The sequence below is a fragment of the Protomyctophum parallelum genome (genome assembly GCF_964188405.1).
Source record: "Protomyctophum parallelum genome assembly, chromosome: 18".
Classification (NCBI taxonomy): Eukaryota; Metazoa; Chordata; class Actinopteri; order Myctophiformes; family Myctophidae; genus Protomyctophum; species Protomyctophum parallelum.
In genome coordinates this window covers 30,608,648-30,634,769 of record NC_139716.1, presented here as the reverse complement: position 1 = coordinate 30,634,769, position 26,122 = coordinate 30,608,648, and the positions used below count along the sequence as shown (strand labels likewise).

General features: G+C 42.3%; 1 protein-coding gene across 2 annotated transcripts; it reads right to left on the bottom strand.

Annotated features, from left to right (window-relative positions):
- Positions 1-40: 40 nt before the first annotated feature.
- Positions 41-24,537, bottom strand: gba2 (glucosidase, beta (bile acid) 2). Of its 2 annotated transcripts, none has more exons than XM_083788403.1 (18): positions 24,069-24,537; positions 23,480-23,692; positions 16,535-16,626; positions 16,299-16,414; positions 14,495-14,713; positions 12,606-12,845; positions 11,132-11,234; positions 10,500-10,653; positions 9,244-9,369; positions 8,260-8,444; positions 6,373-6,477; positions 6,107-6,214; positions 5,787-5,938; positions 4,822-4,928; positions 3,229-3,371; positions 2,617-2,732; positions 1,163-1,354; positions 41-869 (listed from the first exon to the last, which is right to left on the bottom strand). In XM_083788403.1, exons 2-18 carry the CDS (start codon positions 23,665-23,667, stop codon positions 633-635), a joined length of 2,583 nt encoding a protein of 860 aa, XP_083644529.1. In that variant the 5' UTR covers positions 23,668-23,692; positions 24,069-24,537; the 3' UTR covers positions 41-632. The 2 variants fall into 2 exon arrangements, with proteins under 2 accessions (XP_083644529.1, XP_083644530.1); XM_083788404.1 differs by having other exon boundaries at positions 23,480-23,689.
- Positions 24,538-26,122: the final 1,585 nt, after the last annotated feature.

Sequence of the window (26,122 nt, the reverse complement as noted above, 5' to 3'; positions counted from 1 at the left end):
TAACGATTATGTGAGCTGCTACAGTAATAGACAATAGTCCTTCTCAAACAGTTTTCATTCACTTTTCAATAATATGCAAGCATTACAATTGATGTGGACAGTGTTAAGAAACAATGTACTTAACTGAAGCCCCGTGGCTGTGCATAACACAAACAGACGTTTATACTTGATAAAACATGAGTTCAATGACAATCACCAATACATCTAGCTATGATATTGATGCGGTCTTGGCAATCCACTCCACATTTGCCAGCATCAATCCGATAACATCCACAATTCAACTGTCAAATTAGCCTCAGCTTTGACTTGAGCCTCGTGACTAACACTATAGGGTTGGATAAGCCAGAGAACTACTAATTCAATGTCTGTAGCCCGTCACAGGTGCAATGCAAGATGGGAGGGTTTGAGCTATAGAAGCTGAGGGAGACCACATGAGGTCAACTTTTGTCTGGGTCAGTTCCCTTGTGGTCATCACTCCACTCTGGTCTATAGGCTTGGGCTCAAGCTCCATTCACTTTCTGTTATTAAAGCTCATTTAGACTTTGTCATTCAACCTTGTCATTAGCTGAAAATCTGTTATGTTCAGCAGGCGACGCCGACACACACCATTTACAATAAAGTATAAATTAGCCTTAATCGTGTCCCTGTTCCCCATCAGCGACCCCAGTCTGATTCTGTTTGGTTTGGTCTTTGTGTGACGAGTCCAGGGCGAGCTGGATAGCCCAGACGCTGAGCGGTCTCATGTACGCCAGGGAGCGATAGATGCCCTTTTCACAGTATGCTTCGGGTGTTTGGAAGGCCATGCCAAGTCTCTCCCACACGGTCCGATAGCAACCCTCCGCTGTGCGAAGTCCTTCCTCCAGCATGCCCTGAGGGGACAAACAGCCATCGGGCGAGAGCTTAGACCAAAACTTCAAAACACCAATGTTATAGTGTTCATGTTACAAAGTACACTGAACACTGCAGTTCCATTTTTATTTCCACAGTGAGGAGTAACACTTAAGCAAGAGGAACATAACCGGTAACAAACAAACATCAAGCAAGAGAAACATAACAGGACATTTCACTTAATTCAGTAAACGTTAAAAACCTCTCTCTTTAATAGGAAAGACCTATTCATAAATTGCCAATATTCAGACGAGCATGAAAAAAAAAAACTTGCCTCATAGATCATGGTGGCTGCCAATCCATACACCACTCCGATCCAGACCTCATCCGATTGGACACTGGAATGGTCGGGCACTCCTTCAGGCCGCATGCCGTTGACAGCCCCCATCTGGCCTCCAGCGAAACTCATCACGTTCAAGTCAAAGACCGACTTCAGTGCACTGCGAATCTTCTCCTTGGGAAAAGCCTTGGGACGGAGGAAGTAAAATGTTGGGACCTTTTGAAAAGAATAACTCAGACATTGTCTATATAGTCAGTGCAAGCAGCATGCATTATAAGACCGTAAGAACACAGCAGATCTAACAACCTATCAATGTTGTGCCTGTAGACTTTTTGCTCATTTTGTGAGACACTATCATGCGACTACCGGTAAGTATAAAACAGCGTCTAAGTGGTTAACCACTTAACCCATTTAATACGGGAATCCCTTTTGGGGTTCTTGTTGCTATGTACAGTATACCATATTTGTATGAATGAATATTTGTTTTGTTTTTCTTCAGAAAACTTAGGTCAGGCTTTAGAAGGCGATTTAAAAATAGACCTCAGTCCTGTATACTTCCACAACAGGAGTCTATCTATACATAACATGGCCCCCTACTTTATTCAAAATGCTAATTCATACTTGGCCGGAGGTCTCCGCATCCTAGCAGAGAAGTGCACTCAACTGTGTCTTGACTTTGCCAAGAAGTTGTGAAAATCCAACTTCTGAAATTGCCCCCCCAGGAAGGCGATCTCTTGTTGCCAAAAAAGGAACGCAAACACACTGGACATTCCAATTTGTTGAACTGAGAGATACAAGAAATCACCAATCCCAAAAATTATCAGATTTTGGATTTGTATTGTAAATCAGCAAAATAATTCAGTTTTTTGGCCTGTCTTTTTTTTTTTTATCATGGTTAAAATATAGTTTGAAGTTACAATGGGTTTGTATAAGAAGGGGGTGTGTCTGATAAAAAATATTGTCAAAAATCTAAATACTGAAGCAAGAAACTTCAAAACTGTCTGGGGTACTCAGATCCCAAACATGTTTGAAAGTGAAATATCCCTTTAATGGGGAAATTTTTGGTTCAAGTAGTTAATATGAAACACTGTGCTTGTTTTGTGGCGGCTCCTCATATAACCCAGATGATGCATGGCTTCCACCGTTATCACAGGATTATGAGTCCTTGACTCCTCGCTGTTACAGGAGCAGAGAATAGAGCAGGGCATGCGAGTGTCTGGATCACACATCCCTTGTTAGCGCTGAAGCAGTAACTGCATTTAATGTAGCATGTCTGTGAATAAGAGCGCAACATTTTCTACATTCGAGTCGCTGCACTTTGAATCTGCTGCACGCTGATTTGTAGCATGTCATTTTCACTGAACTGAACATCAGCATGTGCTCTCTCTTGATGACATGTTAGCCCATATTCATTGAACACGTGTCACGGATATATCTAGATAACTGACCTGGAACTCCCCTTCGCCCAGTCCGGAGGCCCTCAGGAACCAGTGTCCAGCACACTGGTCTGACATGACGCTGTTAGACAGGTCTCTCCCACTGCTGTCATAGTTGTAGTACTTGCCTGAAAATATAAGCAAATTAGAATATGTTATACCTATTTAGACCTGGTGCAAACTATACATTGTTATACCTTTCAATCCGGATGCTACCTCTGTGTCTCATTGGTTGTTGCTATTCATGTACCGTAGCAAATTCTTATTTTTAATAATATTTTCAGAAACCTTATGTTAGGTTTTAGAAGGCGTTTTCTTTTTATCAGCCTCAGGTCTAAAAGAGTTTAAAAATATACTTTAAAGGAAACGCATAAGCCCTATTTATTTATTTTAATTATGATTGATCATTTAAGTCTAAGAAAGTTGTAGAGTAGGTTCAATTGAACTTAGTAGATTCCAGTAAATCCAGTCCAAGCTTTACACAATGAGGAAGGTCCTTAAGACCGTAGTCAGGACAAATGTTGTTTGGTAAATAACAAGTCCTACACAGTGCGCAGGACTGTCTCTAAAAGCAATTCAACAACGGGGGGAAAGAAAAGCTAGATTTACTACTCATGAACTCACCATTCCACAGCAGCTTGTCATAAGCAGCACTGCCTCTGTCCAGTATGTCTTTGAAGCGCTGATAGGCTGCCTCGTCCTCCATCAGTTTAGCCATCTTGCACATCACACACACCGACGCCAACCACAGACCTCCGCAGTATGCACTGGAACACACAAAAGACTAAATCACATAAACTTGAAATCACTGCCAACAGATGGCACCACACTACACTACAGTAACAATGGAGAGTGCAGAGAAGTATATATAAAACCATAGACATATAAACGCCCCTTTCCGGCTCTGGAGCGTATGTGCTCAAGGGAGGGAAAAACTTTCCCGAGATTCCTTTGCGAAGCACCACGGAAGCATGAGCGTGCGTCACAGAGCACATGTTCGGGTCTGTAAGTCCCGGAAACGATACACTGTGATTGGCCAGTAATCACTTGAGTGGCAGCGTGACGTGACGTGCCTTCCACTACTTCCTTCAGCCAGTGTAAATTCTTCCGCCCCTCCTTCGACACACATGGCTCCAACGAACAGCAGCGGCCAATGAGGCATCTGTTTTTTCAATATCTATGTATAAAACAGCTGGAGAAATCAAATTCAGCCAGCTGAAGTAATTTTCTTAGGTTATATCCCGAGAAAAGGATACAGCCTCTGTCAGTCCAAACTTTGCCGTATATGTAACGGGAGACGGTTAGATTTGCAACTTTGAACCATCTGCATCTACACTTTCTATCTGTGCTCTAGGATTTTCCAAAATCAGGATCCACAGGTCCCACAAATCTGGCATTGGCTCCAACATAAGAGCTATGCGTGCAAGTACATGTAGGGTGGGGTAGGGCATTCACTTCTAGTCATTTTTACTAGTTGACTAGTTGCCTATTTTACTAGACGACTAGTTGTTTAACTACCTATTATTATTATTTTTTTGGAAATAAATATTTGTACATTTAAAAACTGTGTACATTGGTGACTATAACTATAATCTACCTGATCGTGTGGCCTACAAAATCGGGAATTTCTACAACTAGTCAACTAGTACCAACAAGGTCGACTAGTGGATTTACTAGTCGGTGCTTAATGCCCTAGGGTGGGGGTCCGTGTCCACACACTCCCCTTAACATTAATCCAACAGGGCTATAAACAGGAGGTGGCTTGAGAAACCCAGGCTTTTGATATAACCTTTGAACACAGGCTCAGCTCCCTGCATAGAGCCAGACAAACAAGTTACAAAATAACACATAACTCATCATGGAGCAAGACCTTTTCCTGCATTTCTTTTCTTTTTTTGTCACTGTGGAAAAAACTTGAGTCATGCTTCTTGCTAGCCTCTCTCTCTGTCTCTCTCTCTCTCTCTCTCTCCACATAATTCACATACGGTATGTGAATTATGGGTTTTAAGGCTAATTCTGTTGTGTAAGTGCTACCGTTTGAGTGAGTTATCGTGTTTAAAGTGGACTGCATTAAGTGGCTAGTTTTAATCTTATATAGTGTGTATCAGTATTATCCTTCACGACACTGAGATGTTTAGCTAGTCTGAGGATCAGGTCTGTTGTTCATACAGAATCCCTCTTTAAACGTCACCAGTAACAGTCCCATTCAAACCTCACCTGGGTCCAGTAACAGTCCAGCCATCATACGTCTGGTCAGGGTAGCCTGAGTTCTCTATTAGTCCGTCACCGTCCGTGTCAAACTTCATCTCTGACTCCATCACAGCCTGGAGGAACAACCACAACAAGGAAGCCAATAAGAACAGGTACAGTATCTGAGCAGGTCACACACAAACGGAACACAATGTTCCGTTTACAGCCACGCTAGCTGTGGGGCTCCAAGGATAACAATGTCGGCCTGTCAAACAACACATCCCCAGTGAGATATCTCTCTTCTAAAGCTGCGTCCAGACCTGAATATATACAGTATAGTCGCCTCAGTTCGTCCTGTTTGAACCGCGCCAGGTCGCGCCACGCGCAATTCTCGTCTTTGCATTGACGTTGTATGTAATCGCACCGCTCTAACCATCCAAGGACCACCTGAAGGATTGACATGGAATTTTCTGGAGGATGAAGACAATTTTTGCAATGTTAGACCAGTTTTTAAGTGGTGCAAAATACTTCCTTAAGTGAGTATGTGTGTGGGTGGCTGGGTGGCTGGCTAGCTACCTATGAGCATGAAAACAGCATGGTTGTTTTACACCACCTGTGCGCATCCTAACACACACACAAACACACACGCACATATTAACTGTATATATGGTGATTTCAGGTGTGCCAGTACAGTACAGTGACAGTACAGTAGAGGGACCCCCACACGGTAACTGTCATTTCTCAACCGTTTCGGACGCGGGACGGCTCGCCGGAATCTGGACCCCCCCGGGCTCACCGGAATCTGGACCCCCACACGGAGTTGCACCACTTATTTCACATGGGTATGATTTTTATAGTATAGTTTGATTAGGTTGATTTGGTATCGTATTTTTCTTTGGGTATTAAAAAGGTCCTAAAAGTCCTTAAATTGTCCCACAGGCTGAGAACCACTGACATACATGTTGAACATTATTGTTCAGTTCATCCCATACCTGACAGATAGGCCACATGTCTTTGAGGTACTGGGAGTCTTGGGTGAGATGGAAGTCCCTGTAGACCTGGAGGACAAACTTCAGGTTCAGGTCTTTCCAGTCTGCGGTGTCATGGATGAGGTAAGCATTGACCCTCTGCCACGGCTCATCGTCTGAGGAAAAGGAGCACAGGTATGTTCTCAAAAGACAACTTTATTCAAATGTATTTCATGTTTAGTCTTGCCTTTGATGTAGACAGCTAATGGCATTCTTTGTAAGCTTTCTGTACTGAATAACGCCATTAATAATAGTGGTGCTTTACGAACTGCACACTCTCATACCTGGGTCTCCGATGTCATGAGGAACCACATTTTTGGCCTTGACGGAAGAATAGCGGCCGCTCATCAGATGAAGCCTCTCGGTGGGGTCAACCTGAACCACGCTGCCGGCTTGGTAACAGGAGGAGGATAGAATGTCGTTTAAAAAAATGCCAAGATTCAGTCAAAACCCAAGAACCCGTCACCGCAAACCCATTTCTCAGATTCCGATTAAAATAATAGCATATTTTAACGTATCAAACCATTGAGAAGACAAGCCTCCCACTCACCGATGTCATACTGTAGGCTCAGGGCCAGTTTGGGCCACAGCATGATGAGTGCAAAGGATGCGTAGAAGTGCACGTCATACGTGTTGTACATCCTGTACTCCTGACCTGAGAAGCGTATATTTATTTATACGTAACAGGGACAATACAAAAAACAATGTATCAAGTTGTAAAAACATGAAACCGTTGCAATGTATATGAGTTTGTAGCCAAGGCTAATTTGCAACCCCAGTCCCTGGTTAGGCCTTTCTATAGTTCTATACCTCCACCTAAAACAATCCTTTACAACATACCTATACTAAAACAATCCTTTACATACAAATACTAATACATCCAATACATAATCCAAGTATAGGGGATCAAACTTGACCATAAACATTCAGCAAATATTCAACCAACAATTGACATATCTACTGGTTTCAAATTGGTTGGATATGCCGTTTTATTAAGGACATCCCATATTTGTTGATTAATCAGTCGGTGTTAGAGCCATTTTCTATTTATTTATATTATTTGCATTTAATCTGCTATCTATTGCCTGCTATGTATTGTTTATTTTGTGGTAATTTAAATTATTATAATTACGCTATGAATTTGATGGACTGAATGGAGGTTTCCCCTCCCCTTTTGTAAAATGATTTGTAGGTGCTAGGCACCTGATGACATATAGGTGACTCCCTGCTGGGAGAGAATGGGACGGGGAAGCTCACAGTTTGTTGACCGCGCAGGCTCTTTATTGTTTTATTAGATATGCTCAAAGTTTAAGTTTATTTTTGACGGAGAAATAAATATGTTTATGATGAACTACAACTTTCGGATCTCCGTGAGTGATTGAGTAGGCCTATATATACAAGAAGAGACGCGAGTGTTATCAAACAATAGACTGCAACACCACCCCGACAAAACAGTGGCCTTATTTGTTTGTTAAGAAAGGCCACGATAGTCGGTTTTGGTCTTAGTCAATCAATCAAGACTTTGTAGTTGATTAACCTTTTTTTTTCTTTAATTGAACCCGTTTAACTTCCAGTGGGCAGTAGCCATTGTGAAATCGCCATTAGAATGTTCAGTTATCAACCTCACCGACATGACATGGCTGGTCTCTGCAAGACAAACAATTCTACACATTTGTTGATTAAATCACCAGCTCAGTGGCCTTGTGGTTAGAGTGTCCACCCTGAGACTGGGAGGTCGGGGTTCAATCCCCGGCCACGTCATACCAAAGACTGTAAAAATGGGACCCAGTGCCTCCCTGCTTGACACTCAGCATCAAGGGTTGGATTGGGGGTAAGTCCCTGCGACATACTAGTGTCATGTCCAGGGGGTGTACTTGTATATCAAGCTGCCTCACGCTACAGAAACAGGAGATAGGCTCCTGCCCTATAGGCCTCATGGCTCGGCAAGGCTACTTACTTACTTGTTGATTAAACAAGTAAGACGCGTAAACGCGGGAAGCGAACGCAGCTAGTAAATGGCAATAACAACAATTAGAATAAATTACATACTTTTTTTAAGGTTTTCTTTTTAAAGTTTTTTGAAGTTAAGTGTTTTTAAAGTTTTTTTTTAAGTTAAGTTTTTTTGTGTTTTTTTAAGATTTTATTTTTAATTTAAGTTTTTTGAAGTTAAGTGTTTAAAAAAAAAATTAAGTTAAGTTTTTTCTTTTTCATTTTAAGTTAAGTTTTTTTTTAAGTTCTTTTTTTTTAAGTTAAGTTGTGTGTGTGTGTGTGTGTGTGTGCGTGTGTCTTGTGTGATACAGCTGCGCCCTCTGGTGGCGGGCGCGTGGTGTAACAGCGGGACAGACACACACACACACACACAGACATGATCTGCAGGGTCTCATAGTTAGTGCTCACTGCGTTCGCAATCAGCTATTGCTAATGTCTTGCCACTCACCCTCTAGGTAGGCAAAGCGTCCATACTCCTTGACGATGGAAGGCTGGGCAGGCAGACCCCCGTCCTCGCTTCGTACCCCTCCGCTCACATCAATGTCCTCTGGGAGCTCCGTCCACACCGTCCCTCCGTCCACCACAAAGTACAGCTCATTGAACAGGGCCGACTTATACCAGGAGGGGAGAGAGCTATACGGCACCAAAGAAAATTTACAAACAAGAAGGTGAAAAGAGCTACTAAAAGTACAGAGATAGATATCTCAACAATTTTGGAAATATTTGTAGAAACAATGGCAGTGGAAGTTAATTATTGTCGATGCCTTCCTCGTCGTCAGGAATTGGAAATTCACACTTTGAATGTCACGAACAACGGTGAGATGAATCAATAAAGATAAATACACAAATCACTCATGGTGTGGTTTAATGTTTGCAAGCATTCGAAAACACCTCGCAAGAGTGTCCAATTGTCCATCTGTACATATATATATATTAGAAAGTTACATTGTTTATAGACTGCTGTTATCTTGTCTTCATAAACACCTGGTTTTACCAGGTCCAGCATATACGAATGCCATATGCGGCTTACTATAAGAATCGTTACCTTGGCTGCACAGTAGCCTCAACAGAATGGAGTGCTCTGCCACTAACCACAAACAAGATAACTAAGAGAGAACCAACTACAGCAGACATGGCTTCTGTCTGCAAAGTCAACATAATGAGATAATTATGAACGAAAATAATAGAAACGCTCAGGGTGTTAACAAGGCATTTGGCTAGTTGGACTTTTAAGATGCCCGGTATGCTTTTAACCTTTTAGCAGTATACTTGACCACGAAATGCATGAAATGTCCTTATTTTAGTCCTTTTATATACTTATGCATTATTTTATTTTATTCTTCTTCTCTTGATGTAGCACTTTGAGATTTGTTTTAAATGTAAAGTGCGTTATAAATGAAATGATTGTTATTAATTTTCCATCATGGCATACCTGTCCTGTAGTATGGGCCTCTGCCACTCCTCGATGCTTCTCTCCCATTGGCTGTAATGTGTCAAGGCGTAGTGACTGAGTGAGGGAGACGCGTCCCCCTGGGTCCCAAAGTAACGGGTGTATCTCCTGTGAATAGAAGTGTGAGAAGCCCCCTCAGCAATAATGTAAATACTTTCGTTTCTTGGTTGTTTTTTTTGTTGTCTTTTTCTGCCCACTCTTTCTTCTTTTTCTCCTTCTGAAATGTACACAGAAGCACTGTTGCCCTGTTAAGTGTTGACTTGATGCCATATGTAGTCCATCTGAAGAAAGCGAGGACTATACAGAGACATTGGAGATGGAGCCACTTGGAGGGGGGATGGAAGAGGGGTGAAAAGAAAACCTGGGAATTGCACTTGTATCCTTGTATATATCTAAGAGAAATGCCGTCTATACTGTACTGCTTTTTCCAAATAAAATAAATATTATAAAAAAAAGGAAAAAAAAGTGTGAGAAGCAGAGGCTTCTCACACTTGACGCTTGCCATGATACTAGCGCAGTGTTTTTACACTCTGGTTGGTAGCTGGTATTAGATATTAACCACTCCAAGGAACAGCAATGTCCCTACAGTATGTCCGCCCCCTGTTTACCAACAGGGGGCACTGTTGCACCACTCACTTCAGACTGGTCTGATTTTGTGTAAAAGAAAGACGTATCCGTTAAACTATTATCACTGAACGGCTTTGTTCAGGTTGTTTGTTTGTGCATGCGTGCCGAGTGCTCTATGGTCATTAGGCAAGTGTCCAATTACATCACACCAACTTACACCAAATACATTCAGTCTTATTTGCCAAGTGCTCTTATTCGCAAAATGTCGGCGGTAGATGAGTTTGCAGGGCAATTAGTAATTGTTTTCCAACAAGTCGTGTCGCAACAATACACACATGTCCTAATTCATCTACATAAATGGTATCGCCTCCACATTTGTAGATAATTTAACTAAGTCAGCCTTGACGGTTTATCCAATATATTACGGTTAATGGTGGAAACTGAAAATGTCTAATTGTATTCTCTGCAGCTGTTTGGTCTTGTGGCTATAAGGACTCTGTTCTTGTTACCAGTCTAAGTGCCCTTATTTTATTATATTGTATTTATACATTTATGTACTGTATGTTTTTTTTTCTTTTTAAGTAATTGTCTTGTCTGATGTATTATGTATTGTCAGTTTGTACAAAAAAAGAAAAATGCAATAAATATATAACTTCTACTGAAGGCTATACCTGACGTGCACCCGTTCCCTGGAACCGAAGGTGATCTTGGGCATGTCCCAAGATAGGCTGAACTCCAGGGCATTGTGACCCTTAGCAGGTACCGAGCACGAGGCAGCCAGGGCCGCTGCCACCGTCTCTCCCTTAGGGGTGGGCGGGCTGGAGCCTGGGGGTTAGCAGAAACAGGAAGGTATTAGGGGTGCAACAGAACATATTCATTGATTATAAAATACAATCAATTTAACCCATTTTGACCTGAGATCAGATTCTAAAAAATGTCTTCTACATTCTGACAGTTTTCTGAAAAAGCTATGTTTCTATGTCAGTCATTCTTCGATTAAAAAAGAAATAGCAGACCTACAAGCTCGTAGCGCGCCACTCGGTGGCGCGCTATGAGCTTGTAGATCTGCTATTTTTCAATAGCTGAAGCATAACATAATGCTAACACCAAAAGGGGTTCCCGCACCAAAATGGGTTAAAATTAAATACGTTAGATTATATTACAGCTACACTGTGTTCAACTCCAACAAATAACGAAATAACCCTATTACGCTTAGTTGAACACAGGATTAGAATTAACTTCTGTTCACATATATCCATGTCCATTCTGTGCCTTCATGCAGCCTGTCGTTGAAAACACTGACCGGTAGGCGAGTCCAGCCGTCCATCTTTGATAAGGTCACTCCACAGGCTTCCACAGGTTCCCTTTGGACTGAATGCCGTCTGGTGACTGATCTCCCGGTCAGGCTGTTAGGACGCACGCACACGCACGCACACACGCACACACGCACACACGCACACACGCACACACACACACACACACACACACACACACACACACACACACACACACACACACACACAAACATCAGTAGTCGGCACAATACATTAATCGGCCTAATGCTTAATAATGAGCTCTAAGCTCTTTCGAAATATCTGAATCTATAGATTCTAAATCTCAAGGTAATTCCACAGCAAAGCTGCAATGTGATGGCATGTTGGCCAATGTCCAACTAGCCTGAAAGTCCCCGAGCTTTTCTTGGCATAGAGGAGTGGATCAAACTATAGTGCTAGAAACGGACGCCAGCATTGGTTCACAAACCCGCCTGCCCTCCCACCGCCTACAAACCCCCCTCCCCGGTGGAACACAGCGAAGAACACCAACCAACGTCACCAAATTTGGAGCGACACGCCTCTGCACTCTGACTGGTTAGGGAAATAAAATGTTCACTCCCACTCCTACGCCACATTTCCTGGATCGTTTCAAGGAAGCTCTGAGAAGGAAGTGAAGTGGTCACTTTCATGGGAGCCAAACTACCCGGAAGTTTGGCAGAATGCACTGGAGTCAATGAGAGCTCAGTGACCAGCTCATGAACAAACATTATTTATGAATGACTCAGACCTTTTGTAAAGTAATCACTTCTGGAAAATAACAGAAGACATGTAACACATTATTGTCTGCTGTGTTGCTTTTCGATGTGTACACTGTGTAATTTTAAGTACTTTTCTGAACGTACGTACCAAGTATCGCGAGATCAAGTATCGCACATCGAAAAGTAAGTGATTAGAAAACAACCTGTGATATGTCTTCTGTTATTTTCCAGAAGTGATTACTTTACAAAAGGTCTCAATTGTTCATGAATAATGTTTGTTATGAGCTGGTCCAGCCGGCTCCATTCACTGCCATGTATTCATTGCACTTCCGGTGTGAGTTTGTCTCCCATGAAAGTGTCCATGAAAGTGTCATGGCGCAGCCCAGTCACGTGACTACTTCCCTTCCTTCTCAGAGCTTCCTTGGTTCGTTTGCAAAGGCTTTTCTTTCCTTTTAACACATTTTGGGCAGGAACCCATTTTGGTGTTAGCATCATGTCGTGCTTTAGCTATTGAAAAATAGCAGATCTACAAGCTCATAGCGCACCACCGAGTGGCGCGCTACGAGCTTGTAGGTCTGCTATTTTTGAAAAATCGAAGAGCGACTGACATAGAAGACATTTTTTTTAATCTGATCTCAGGTCAGAATGAAAACTGTCAGGATGTAGAAGACATTTTTAGAATCTGATCTCAGGTCAGAATGGGTTAAAACATAAAGCTTGGGCCCGCGAAGGGCTAATGTCCAACCTGTTCTCGTGCTGCAACGCACAGAGTGTAAGGGTTCGCCGGAGGGCAGTGGTGCAGCAGGACCCCGGACACGGCCTCCCCCTCCTTCTCCAGGTGGAACGGTTCGTTCCAGTGGCCCCCTGCCTTGTCGTCCTTGTGGCCCGACCCGTTGACCACGGTGAACATGATGGACACGTCCAGGGCATAGTCGTTGGCGTTCTCTATGTCCCACACGAACACTGCCACTGGGAGGCTGGAGTCCTGAGGGAGGAAAGATAGACAGACAGAGAAAGAGTGAGAGAGAGACAGGCAGAGAGAGAGAGAGATATAAGCAAAGATACCAGAGAGAAGGAAAGATAGACAGACAGAGAAAGAGTGAGAGAGAGAGATAGGCAGAGAGAGATATAAGCAAAGATACCAGAGAGAAGGAAAGACAGACAGACAGAGAAAGAGTGAGAGACAGGCAGAGAGAGAGAGATATATATATATATATATATATATATATATATATATAAGCAAAGATACCAGAGAGAAGGAAAGATAGACAGACAGAGAAAGAGTGAGAGAGAGAGAGAGAGAGAGAGAGAGAGAGAGAGAGAGAGAGAGAGAGAGAGAGAGAGAGACAGGCAGAGAGAGAGAGATATATATATATAAGCAAAGATACCAGAGAGAAGGAAAGATAGACAGACAGGCAGAGAGAGAGAGATATATATATATAAGCAAAGATAACAGAGAGAAGGAAAGATAGACAGACATAGAAAGAGTGAGAGAGAGACAGGCAGAGAGAGAGATATATAAGCAAAGATACCAGAGAGAAGGAAAGATAGACAGACAGACAGAGAAAGAGTGAGAGAGAGAGATAGGCAGAGAGAGATATAAGCAAAGATACCAGAGAGAAGGAAAGACAGACAGACAGAGAAAGAGTGAGAGACAGGCAGAGATATATATATATATATATATATATATATATAAGCAAAGATACCAGAGAGTGAGAGAGAGAGACAGGCAGAGAGAGAGATATAAGCAAGAGAGAAAGTGTGAGATGATTTTCTTCTTCAATCTTTATATGCAGAATTTACAAAAGAAATAGTAAAACTGTAAAAATGTATAAGCCGTAAATTGTGCAGGGTGAGACAAACTACTATACACATGTGATTCTGTGAAGCTTTTTAGGATGGGTTTTGTACTATTTGTAGAAGACCAAAAGATGTTGGAAGTGTAAGGGAGGAAAAAGAAAAAGGAAAACAAATGCATGCTTTTTGGGAATGTCCTGAGGTTTGTAACTGTATACAGAAAGAGGTACTGAGGAAACTTTGAGAATGGTACATGGACAAAGATTAACAGAATTCTGGGAGATAGCACACTTTTGCCACAAGGAGTCACCATGTAATGCACACTGCAGACAGGCTGATATTGAAAATGACACCTGTGTGAGTGTTGCAACTCCGTGTGGGAGTCCCCGGTGGTTTCCCGGAAGTTCGCGCCCAGGGTGCCGGCCCGGTACCAGAATTTGCATCCTCACCTTGGTCTTCAATGTTTGTGTTACGCAATGTTTGTGTTTAGGCAATGTTTGTGTTTACACAAACACTCAAAATTGTCCATTCAAGTTTGTGTTTACACACACACACACACACACACACACACACCATAGGACATGGTGGCTGGACATAGGAGCACACCCAAAAATAAGATATTTTTTGGAGGGTGAACTACTCCTTAAAAGGCCAATGTTAGAATATTGTCACTATATGCAAGACAAGACAACATAACGGATTGAAAAGAACAGCCTTGCTAAACCCTCGAGCACAACAACAACCAAATGAAGAAAGGCAAAACAATCAATCCAGAATGGGGTCAGTGCAGTGGGACACGTTTTACTCGGCTTGGAATTTTCTTTCACGTGCCGTTACCTGATAGTCGTGCGGGATGACGGGGGACACCTGTCTGCAGGTCAGGGTGACGTTCTGCCCGGGCAGGTGGTACACGGTCCAGGCGCGGGGGTACAGGGCGTGGTAGAAGGCGTACTCGCCGCAGTAGCCCCAGTTCCAGCCCTGCAGCGCGGGCGGGCGCTCCACCGACAGCACCTGCTGGTAGACCGTCTGACCGCCGCGGCGCAGGCACACCGTGAACTATACAGGGAGAAATGGAGGGGGAGAAAAAAAGGAATGTCCTTAACCCATTCTGACCTGAGATCAGATTATAAAAAGATGTCTTCTACATACCGACAGTTTTCTGAAAAAGCTATGTTTCTATGTCAGTCGTTCTTTGATTTTTCAAAAATAGCAGACCTACAAGCTATGAGCTTGTAGATCTGCTATTTTTCAATAGCTAAAGCATAGCATGATGCTAACACCAAAAGGGGTTCACACTCTCAAACACAAATAATGGAAATGGCCGAGCTACGTGCTTACAACGCGTTTCATTGTGTTGCATCGTGATGTTGTTGCGAGCTTGTATAAGCAATTAATTAAGCAAATATTTTTCTTCTTCAATTATTTTTTTAACGCTAATGCAGTTAACACACATTTACATATTTCAATTTGCAACATACTGTGTAACTTTCTCAATTGAACAAGAGACATTTTTCATATAAGCTTTCACAACATCACTGATTCACTGGTATGCGTTTCACAATAACCATTCCTCATGAATGTGTTTTTGATAACTTCTCGTCTAGCAAACATATTAAGACCAGAAGGAAATGTTTGTCTTTAGAAGAAGGCAAATAGGAGTGATTTCCTCTCCATCTCCCACAGCAAATCAAACCCTGTGCGTTGGTTGGGTTATAGCCAACAGATGTGACATACGTATGGCTCTTTGTTATGTGTTTACACAACCAACCATACAAATAGACATATGTATAAATGTTTGCAGTTCGTACTGTATAGTCCCACTGGATTACAGGCTTGACAGTCAGCTTTCCCCACTCCCAGCCTTACAAATTGCACAAAATGTACACTTTACTGTGTACACGTTTTTCATTGTTTACAAGTGTGCATTGTCACTGCGGTTGTAAAGACATGACACACAGTAGCTTTGTCTATCTTGACTGAATGGGTGTCATTTTGTTTGTAGATTCAAATGAGGTCTGAAAAGCATCCCGGATCCCATGTAGCCAAACATCATAGGCTGTCCACACCAAGCCCTAACTGTAACTATATATACGTATAGTTTTCATTTTTTAAAGTCGTTCTGACTCAAATGGATGCCAGAGTCTACCACAACTATAACGAATAATGCAGATGGTGTATACAGTAACTCTTTGACCCTGCAAATAATTGGAGATCGGATATCGGTCATAATTTCATAATCGTGCACCCCTACCTCTGAACATAAAATTAACACTGCTAGTTTGACCACTTCAAATGCTCTAATCTTAAAATAATCTGAAATCTAATCCGAAAATGGCCCATCTACAAGCTCTCAATGCAAACATGCTATTTTTGCGGTGCAACATGCTTCCATAGAAGACTTGCATGGCTCGTATGAAATTTAAATGACTGAAATCAGTCATGTCGACTAAGAATGTTAATCCATTTGTATCGCTATAATTACAGTGCTTTGTGTTGACGGGCACAATATTTCTAGTGGGAATCAGAAGGTTCCGGCTCCTTCTGTCATTGAGCAAGACCCCTAACTGCTCCCAATGAGCAGATTGTAATGCACATTGTAAAGGAGAAAGGCGCAAAAATAAATGCATAATTTACTACATACCTGGTTAGCTATGACGGTTTTGTAGTGGTACATTCCTGGGTTCATTTGCCATCTGCAGAACTCCCCCCTCCAACCTCTGGTGATGGTGCCTCCCCCAATGCCTCCAAGGGGAGCACCTGCATTGTTGTACCGAAGAAAAAGTACAGGACTGAACAAATAATGGACTTTATGCATTCAAAGACTAGCAATGGCATCACATGTGATGTGTGATGCAAGTCTTGCCTAAAAACACCTACCGTATATCTGACGCAAAGGCAACGCACGGAACATATCAATGAAGGGAGCCTTCTTTTCCACTTGGGTCTTCTTGTACCACCATTTCAGATACCTGGCACAAAACAGACACAGTGACACACATGATCTGATTACTTTGGTCTTTGGGTAACTTCCTGTTATAACAAGTTACAAATGTTTGCTTGATACTTTTTTCCACTACATTGGAGAGGACCCAAACTGATGAGACACAATCACTGAACAAAACAAGGTTTAACACTTCACACAGAGACTGAATGACAGAGACTAGACACTCCTCGCAAACTAGTGTGCAGTGGTTCCCACACTTTTTAACTAGAGACCCCAAGAATACATTTGACGTCTCCCCAGGACCCTATAGTGAAAATAGCCAATCAGCTTGTAGATCGGCCATTTTCACTACTTTTTCCCTCTCTCATTCATCGTCTTCACCACGCCGAAGGCATGGGGAGAGAGTATGTTTTGCAGTCCGTCCGTTACCAGCTAATCCCCAGCACAGTTAAACCGGTCGATGCCAACGATGAACCTCTGTCCTAAATTTTCCAGAACGGCCTGTTATAGCGCCACCAGGAGGCCGACTTTTGGATATTACTCTTCCAGATTCTGTCCAAAAATCCCGCAAATCGTTACATACCATCTCTATAGTCATCTGTTCGATATTTCAGATTCCATCCCAATTGGCTAACATTGTCTTTCAAAGTTTGCAGGATTGGCCCGTTTTGAACAAAAAGCCTCAAATCATGAACGGAGCGTGCAATTTCCGTGAAATCTTTCACAGACTTTCCTACTAGGCTGAGGAATATATCCCACCCTTTTCACATTGGCGTGTTATAGCACCACATTGGCGTGTTCTTTTTTGAATAAATCTACAGTTGATTTAGTCGACTACATTTTATTTTGGCTGGCCTTGATGGTGTCGAAATGGCTGATTTTACACTTCGACGCGTTGTGTGCTTGTAGATCTGCTATTTCAGCATGCAAGCAAGTGTGAAATGTCTTACTTACAGTATACTGGAGTCTAGTTTTTATTTGTTGACCAAATTGTAAATATATTTAGTCTTACTTTTAGTCATCATAGCTTAGTTTTCATGTAGTTTCCATTTAGTTTCCTTATTGGAAAGTCGACGAAATAGACACTGGTCTGAACGCACCTTTAAAGGGGAAAGCTAGACATTTCCCAGGATGTATCTCCTCGTGAGAAGGAGATAAAAATGGTTAACGAGGTTTGAAGCTAATTGGTCATGTGCTGGTTACAATCAGGGATGCTCTTATTAGTTTTATGGGCTAACTGACATTGCAAATTAACACATAATGTGGCATCGCACAGATATATATGCGCTTTGAAAGCAAGCTCTCTTCTCTAACCTCTTCATCTGTCCATTCATACACTGGAAATGCAGCCACAGCTGTTTAGATGCATTCAGCACTCTGAACTGCCAGCAGCGACACACACACTCACACACGCACGCATGCACACACGCACGCAGGCACGCACACAGAAAGAGAGAGAGACAAGGGGGAATCTGTGGGACTGCTAGATAAAGGCAGGAATTGTTTCTCGTGCTGCTGCGTGGGGTCAAAGTGGCACATCCAGTGTAGTGAGTGGACGGACGGGTGCTTGTTTGTGTGCAGTGTGCACATGTCACAAAGACCACCACACTATGGTCTGTTTGTGTGCAGTGTGCACATGTCACAAAGACCACCACACTATGGTCTGTTTGTGTGCAGTGTGCACATGTCACAAAGACCACCACACTATGGTCTGTTTGTGTGCAGTGTGCACATGTCACAAAGACCACCACACTATGGTCTGTTTGTGTGCAGTGTGCACATGTCACAAAGACCACCACACTATGGTCTGTTTGTGTGCAGTGTGCACATGTCACAAAGACCACCACACTATGGTGCTTGTTTGTGTGCAGTGTGCACATGTCACAAAGACCACCACACTATGGTCTTCACTATGGTCTGTTTGTGTGCAGTGTGCACATGTCACAAAGACCACCACACTATGGTCTGTTTGTGTGCAGTGTGCACATGTCACAAAGACCACCACACTATGGTCTTCACGTGAACTAATGATCAGGGTGCGCTGCACTGCTATCGTGCCAAAACAATGCATCCTGTTCTTCTGGGTGAGGTCTGAACCTAAATGGGCTGCCTTATCTGGCCATTGGTGCCAAGATAGAAAGACAAATAAACTTTTATTGATCCCACAGGGGAAATTCAGTTGCCATATGGCAGTACAGTTCCTTTCTTTCCCTCCCGTATCTGCTCTGTGTTTTCTTACAGCAGTATCAGTACAGTTTCAGTACAGTAGATGTAGGGGAGACATACAGGATCATAATCGAAATGCCATGAAGAGGGACAGCAATGGGTTATTTTTGTATTTTTGATTGACTAATTCAAGTAGACAAACATACAGGCTGCAGTGCCAGTGCCAGTAATAACCTTTACAGTACAAGCGTTTAGCTGACGTACATAACCAGTCGAATGCGGGGAGCATATGACACACATCAACTGCAACACTGATACAGATAATGTAAGCGCATAAAGTGCAATTCGATTACAGTTTGGACACATGTTACATGTTACTTTCCTCTCTCTTGATTTCCTGTGTCTCTGACAATGTCATGTATATTTTAAACAAAGCAGAACGTTTCTGTAAAAGTAATATTTTTAAACAATAGTATCAAAAGAGAGCTGCGTTTATCTTTACGTTATACAGTAGCATGGGAAGGTTCGGTCACAGAGGCATACCACTGTGGCCAACCACTCCAGCTTTATTATAGGGGGATCAAGAGATGACTGGGATTGCTTTTGACCATGTGTTGTTTGAAGCTGTGCCAAGTAAAAACCATTGATAGTCTCTGGACAGAGGAGCCATTGCTCTCGTTTGAATCTTTGAATATCTTCTAGATATTTAAGATCAACTTGAAGATGTAATGTGCTTATTACATCGTAGTAGTCTCGTCTCACTGGCTGCGACCATGAATGCTACGGACATTGATTTGTACAGTACTTAGTCTGTCAGCTCAACAGGGTGTGGAATATGGAGGGTTTCCTCTAGAAATGTTTGTAGCTGTGGGAGTATAGTTCCAGTTCTTTCTCACTCAGTCCTGGTTTTAGGTCGGCTTCTCTCTCGCAACTCACTCTATCAACTGCACAAATTGTGGCGTGACTTACAATTTAAGTTACTAAATAAAGATATAAAAAAGGTATGTGGTATAACTAGTACTGAAATAAAATATATTAAAGCCTGGATGGCCCTACATTTTTTAAATATAAATGAAAGTAAAACTGAGGTAATAATGTTCGTACCAAGTGTCAATAACGCTCCTCCCTTAGACCTGGGCCCACTTCAACCCTTCTCCAATTTAGGAGTTCAAGTGGATAATGCTTTTAAACTTGATACACAAATAAATGCTGTGGTTAGATCTAGTTTTGATAATTTGAGGCTTTTATCACAAATCAAATCAGACCTAGAGCGAGTGATACACGCTTTTATTACAACTCTCCTTGATTATTGTAATGCCCTCTACGCCGGCATGACCCAAGCTTCACTCTCCTGCCTTCAACTTGTTCAGAATGCTGCCGCACGACTTTTAACAGGAACCCGGAAATATGAACACATCACTCCCGTTTTAGCTGCACTCCACTGGCTCCCAGTACGTTTTAGAATCCATTTTAAGATTTTATTGTTTGTTTTTAAATCTTTAAATGGATCAGCGCCGGTTTATGTTTCCGATCTCCTAAAACCCTATGTTCCATCTAGATCACTGAGGTCAGCCAATCAAATGCTCCTCGTCATCCCCAAGGCAAGGTGTGAGAGAAGAGGGAACCGAGCCTTTTCAGTCATTGCTCCTAAACTGTGGAACCAGCTTCCTAGCCGTGTCAGGCTGGCTAAAAAAAATAATTTCTATTCCCTGGCTTTTAAACCGTGAATAATGTGTACTCCTGATAGTTTGATTTTATTGTACATGTTTTTATTACTGTATTGTATTGTTTTATTACTGCTTTGCCTAATTGTACAGCACTTTGGTCAACTTTGTCGTTTTAAATGTGCTCTATAAATAAAATTGGATTGGAAATGTTACAGGCGCATACACAATTGCTTGTGGAATAATTTTGTGCAGTCACCTTAATGTGGGAGGATGTTTAGTTAGTTTAAAATAAAAAAAATGTGTATCATTCTGCAGACACAGTGACTCCTTTTCAACTCTTTCATGGTTCAAGGTCTCTTCTTTTTCATCCAAAAGTCTAAAGAGGCAAGTTGACAGTGAAAACTTAATATTCAAAGAAAGGAAATAGAACTATGCGTTCATTCTACTTGGTTTTCTCAATGCAAAGCCATTTCTGTCCATATCCTACTACAATTGTGGGACTGTCAGTCAGATATTGTAAGTTATTTACAAAATAATTAGCTGAGGGCTGCAACAATCGACTATTTTCTTAGCGATTATTCTAGCAATTACTTTTTATATTAATCGAATAATAGTGAAGCGCAGTTTTATCTTTTATTGTGAAAGAATTGTAATCGATTATGTAGTTCGATTAACCTTCGCGGTCCATTTATGCTACTGAATTTATGTAGAAAGTATTTTCTGTCCATGTATTAATTGTGTGTACACTACATATATAACTTCCATTTGGAGGTCATCTCTAGACATCAAGTCCTCAAGCCTAGAAATAATTACTAATAATTGGACACAATAGTGTTTAGTTTCCCCAGAAGGCCTTGATTGGAAAAAAAGCTTACATTTCCTATCACACACCATTCCATTATGCACTCCTTTAACTTTCGCCACACAACCCCTCGCCCCCAAAGGAAACATAATTCTATTTCCGTTTAATAAATCAATTCAATTCATTAGTTTGATTAAATGTTGCAGCTCTAGCGACGAAAATGATTTATCTAACTCCATCTTGTTATGATTTTTATAGTGATAGCATAGGCCCATCATGGCTCCATCGATGTAGCTGAGTCACTGGTTAAATCTTTAGGCCTCTGACTGGTAGTATAGGCCAACTACTGATGCATTGACAATGTCATTCACAATATCATTGCTGTAGGCTGTAGCAACACTAACTCAACTCCATCTACCATGACAATGATTAACAAGTATTGCCATGGTGATGACTGACTGACTGACTGTGGAATCTTTTGAGGTAATCCGTTGATGTTGATAGAGCCACACCTTTGAAGTTTGAACAAACATCACAGGGATAAGCTCTGAAGTCTGCCATGCATTAATATGTAATGAACCCTTAGGTACAGCCCAGGTGACAGTTCACAAAGCCATGCTGCTGAAAGGGCACACACCAAATTACACAACCACACACAGTGGATTTGTAGCCCCATATGTGCCCTCTCCCTACGCTCATTCTGTAGCTCCGAGATGAGGTCACACCCTGGGCCCCTCCCACCGCGGGTTCAGAAACGGCGCAAGTTTCCACAATACACGCTTCTTACCCTTTTCTGCACAATGAATCCAAAACGTGAAGGGGCAGAAAGGGTTTACACTACATCCCGTATTTTGTCAGTCGCTTCCATGTTTATCAAGGAAGTTGAAAAAGCTTTAGTGCCTCCCCGGCGCCTCCCCTGGTCGAAAATGTCCAACTGACTTCAGTTCACTCGACATGCACGCGCACGACTTCCTTGATAAACATGGAAGCGACTGACAAAAGACGGGGACGTAAAGGCTCGGTTCAAATCGCTTTGGATTTTCTTGGGCATTGCTAAGTTTGAATTAGTGTAAACCCTTTCTGCCCCTTCACGTTTTGGATTCATTGTGCAGAAAAGGGTAAGAAGCGTGTATTGTGGAAACTTGCGCCCTTTCTGAACCGCGGTGGGAGGGGCCCAGGGTGTGACCTCATCTCGGAGCTACAGAATGAGCGTAGGGAGAGGGCACATATGGGGTTAAGTGGATTTGTTGAGTTAATGTGAAACAATAATGAGAATAAATTAGAAAAACTAGTGTGCTCTTAATTGGGAGTAGATGTTTGTCAGATAACAATTAAATTAGCTTAGTTACATTTTTAACTATATCAAAAATAATATATGCATATTAATTCACCAGACCAATTGGAACTCTGGTACAGAGAGCATCCCATCCTGTGAAGGCCTAATCACTTATCGCTAGCGTTATGACCCAGGCTCCACAGCCAAACAGTACAAGTAGTCCTAAAGCAGCCACCTGCTATATTATTTTGTCTGACTGTTTCCATAAACATCATTTATATGCCGGCGTAGTATGACAGTGTGTATAAATTAAATACAGTTTCACTTTCAATAGAAACACAACTTGATACATTCTACTGTATGCCTCTGCCATCAAACTGCATTGTGAAGATGTTATGACAACTGATATAGAGAATGTTCATGTTGGCTGCATGCCAAAGCGAAATTCTAAGAGCCTATTCTAAGAGTACTTCCTGTATGGATTATTACTCATCCAAAATTCAAAAGAGTTGTATGGGTGTGGGTAGTAGCCTGTATTAGTTCAAACGTAAATAAAAGGTTTACAAACAGCAGTTGTGTTCCCTGACACATGTGTATAGCTAGTTCAAGTGTAAGGAAAGAAAAACAAGTTTTGGGGGCATATTGTGTCAGACTTGCATACAGTAGAGTAGAGGTAGGATTACATTCCACACCTGCTCTCAGGTGTGGGCTGAGACACATGACACTACTAGTGGCAAAAGCCCCAACTCACCAGCTCCTCTTCCATGGTAACATTGGCTATAGTAACCACTTAAACCCTATACTTGGTTTTTCAAGGCTCTACAACACTATAGTGCCTATTCTGTTTTCACACTACATCACATATATCTTTGCTGCAGTGCACAGGTTCGTTTCCCCCATCAGAATACAGATGCTAAGTGGTTAACAGTCAACACAGACAGCCCTAGTGTGAATGTCTGCCATTTACCTGAGTCCAAGGCCGATGTGCTCCAGGATGTTGGACAGGGAGACATCTTTTGCTTGAAAGGGCTTTCTCTTCTCTTTGAACTCGTGCGCCAAGCAGATTCTCCATCCCTCCTTCGGTACGTGATAGCCAGGTTCTTTGGACACATATGCGCTCATGAGGTCTGCGGTTGATTTCTCACCCCAATCCATGGTGTCTTCTTCAATAGGGCACCTGCTAAAGGAATGGTTCAAACTTCAAACCTACTGTTTTCTGTCACTGCAGGCAGCAAAGTCGCAACTACGGTAAGTGCCATCTGTATACGCCCTGTATGAGTAATGAGTTATTGTCTAAATTGCCCACTGGACTATTCCACTTTACTTGCCAAACAGCACTAGAAAAACTAGCTTTGAATACCTGTGGAGCAGGTGTGTGCAGCCAAAGTGTTCTTCCTTCAAGAAGGAGGCAATAAAACTAAAGCCTAAAGGCAATTGCCATACTAATAGATAAGGTCCACATAATCATTTAACGGGTAGAATTTATCATTTTGAATGTGTCTCCATGCTGAACGTTGGAGAACCCTGCTTATTGTAACTTTAAAGAAAACACAAACCCTTTGCAATAAGTCCTTTTTGCACAAATCCTTGGGTGACATATGGTCTGTCAGATCTGTAGAGATCTCGGTTGGTGTCAGCAGCAACAGGAGAAACAGAGTGAAGTCTCCAAGCATCTGCAGATCAAGACTGTCGGAACCAGAACCAGTAGCAGTCGGTGAGATGATCTCAGAACCTAGGCTGTTGCCGCGCCAACAGAACCGGGGCAACGGTCATGTAACATTAGCTACACCGAGCCCAGCCCAGTGCTAATGCTGCCGGGTCCGGGTGAGAAGAGCATCACGTCACGTCCCAGTGCGAGCAACATCAGTGGCAACTGGCAACAACAACGTCTACCCAGAGAACACGGTCAACTGTCGCTTAACTGTCATCAAAGTGTCATTCTGCACCATGCAGTAGATGTCACAGGTCCATTTGGAAGCTGCTAGCAGAACGTTCAATATGCAAACAGTTCCCCGTAAAAAACCAAACCAGAGCTTCTCTTGCTGCGAGGCCGAACCAACATGTACTGGAAACATGGGGGGGGGTCAGCCATATAGTCGCCGCTCAAATTTGACTTCGAATTGCAACGGTTCTGGGTGATATTATTGCTTGAAACACCTAGCACTGAAGTACAAAGTTTAGGCTGCGACAGGTGTACACAATGCATGTAATTAATGTGGTCTCTGTCAAATGTACCCGAGTGAGTGAGGATATTCCCCCATTTTACAGCTTTCATCGTAGAGTCCGTTACGTCACATTATGCCACGGGCGTGATTCAAGGAAACCAGAGCCAGAGTTGCGCCATTGAGGGGTCAGAAAACAGAGCTCGAGCGCTGTTCATGCAGCCCTGGAGTGTGACAAGCTGGAGTTTGAAATACATTGTTTTCAACGAGCGCAGCGCAAATATCAGCACATTTTAGGATGATGTGATGTGTGCAACATCATGACTACTGTTTTAATGTATTGCACAGTGACAACTAAAGTCTCTGTAACGTTTATGTTGTACTATTACAAAAACTCACACCCGTGTGAAGTGAGGGGCGCTCTAATCATCTTACAACATCAATTACAACATGTTTGTTTAAGCAACGGGTGCTAATGTTTGTTTTAGTCCTCAACACAAACATTACATTTCTCTGTATTGTCTATGGCGTTTTCTTAAACAAGCATCGTTGAAAAACAAACATCCTCAAAAAAACGATCTAAAATAAAAGGAATTTAAGATCATTAAAGCTGGGCTGTTGCCAGAGTCCAGTGCATTCTGCCAACTTACGGTCCCAGGACTTGTCACTCTTTGCCTAGCACAAGAGGCAAGAGCCGCCATTGGACTGGCCCCATGAAGTGAACGGAAATGTCGTAACTCTGTAAGCGAATCCAAAACCCAAAACTCAGTTTCTGTGACGCACGCGGAACTGCTTCGCCTTTAGCAAAGATTAAATCCCGACCGGAGCCGCTAGAGGCGAAATGGAACACAAATCTGGAGTTTGCTTCTCTCCCTTTTCCCCCTCACTGTATGTTTCTTTTCCCTTTTTGCTTCCTTTATGGTGAATTCCTGTTCTGTTCTTTGACTATATAGAAGTGTCTATTTGTAAGTCTCTAAATGTTTTGATGAATTGAACATGGTGGACCCTCTTGTAAACAAGTGTAATGCTTAATTGGGTCGTCCACTCACAGTTAACAGTCTTTGTATTGAGTTTGTGCTTGAAATGTACTGTAATTCTTCAAACTGTTAATAAATATTTCAATCAATCAATCAATCAATCAAAACAGATTTTAGTCTACTGCTTTTTGGCATTGTGGTAACTTGTGACATAGTAGCCACGGAAACCCAGACGTTTTTATAGTGACAGTCAATCAAACTTGTCTTTTATAGAAAAGCATTTTTTAGCTAGAAGGTCCTGGGTTCCATTCCCGCTGGGGACGCTGTGGGCACTGGCGGCGTGTTCCCTCCTCCGCGTCATCAGTGCCCATACCCGAGGCGGGGGTTGGCGATAGGGCCTTTCTGTGTGGAGTTTGCATGTTCTCCCCATGTCCCCTAGGGTAGATACCCTCACAAAAACATGCCGTAATC

What these genes read in the sequence shown, in the direction of transcription:
- gba2 (XM_083788403.1), bottom strand. Translation starts at nt 23,667, where the DNA reads ATGGATTGGGGTGAGAAATCAACCGCAGACCTCATGAGCGCATATGTG. An exon ending in GCCTTTGCGTCAGATATACG is followed by an intron (nt 16,415 to 16,534) that starts GTAGGTGTTTTT and finishes ACAACAATGCAG; the next exon opens with GTGCTCCCCTTGGAGGCATT. An exon ending in GAGCCTACAGTATGACATCG is followed by an intron (nt 6,215 to 6,372) that starts GTGAGTGGGAGG and finishes CCTGTTACCAAG; the next exon opens with CCGGCAGCGTGGTTCAGGTT.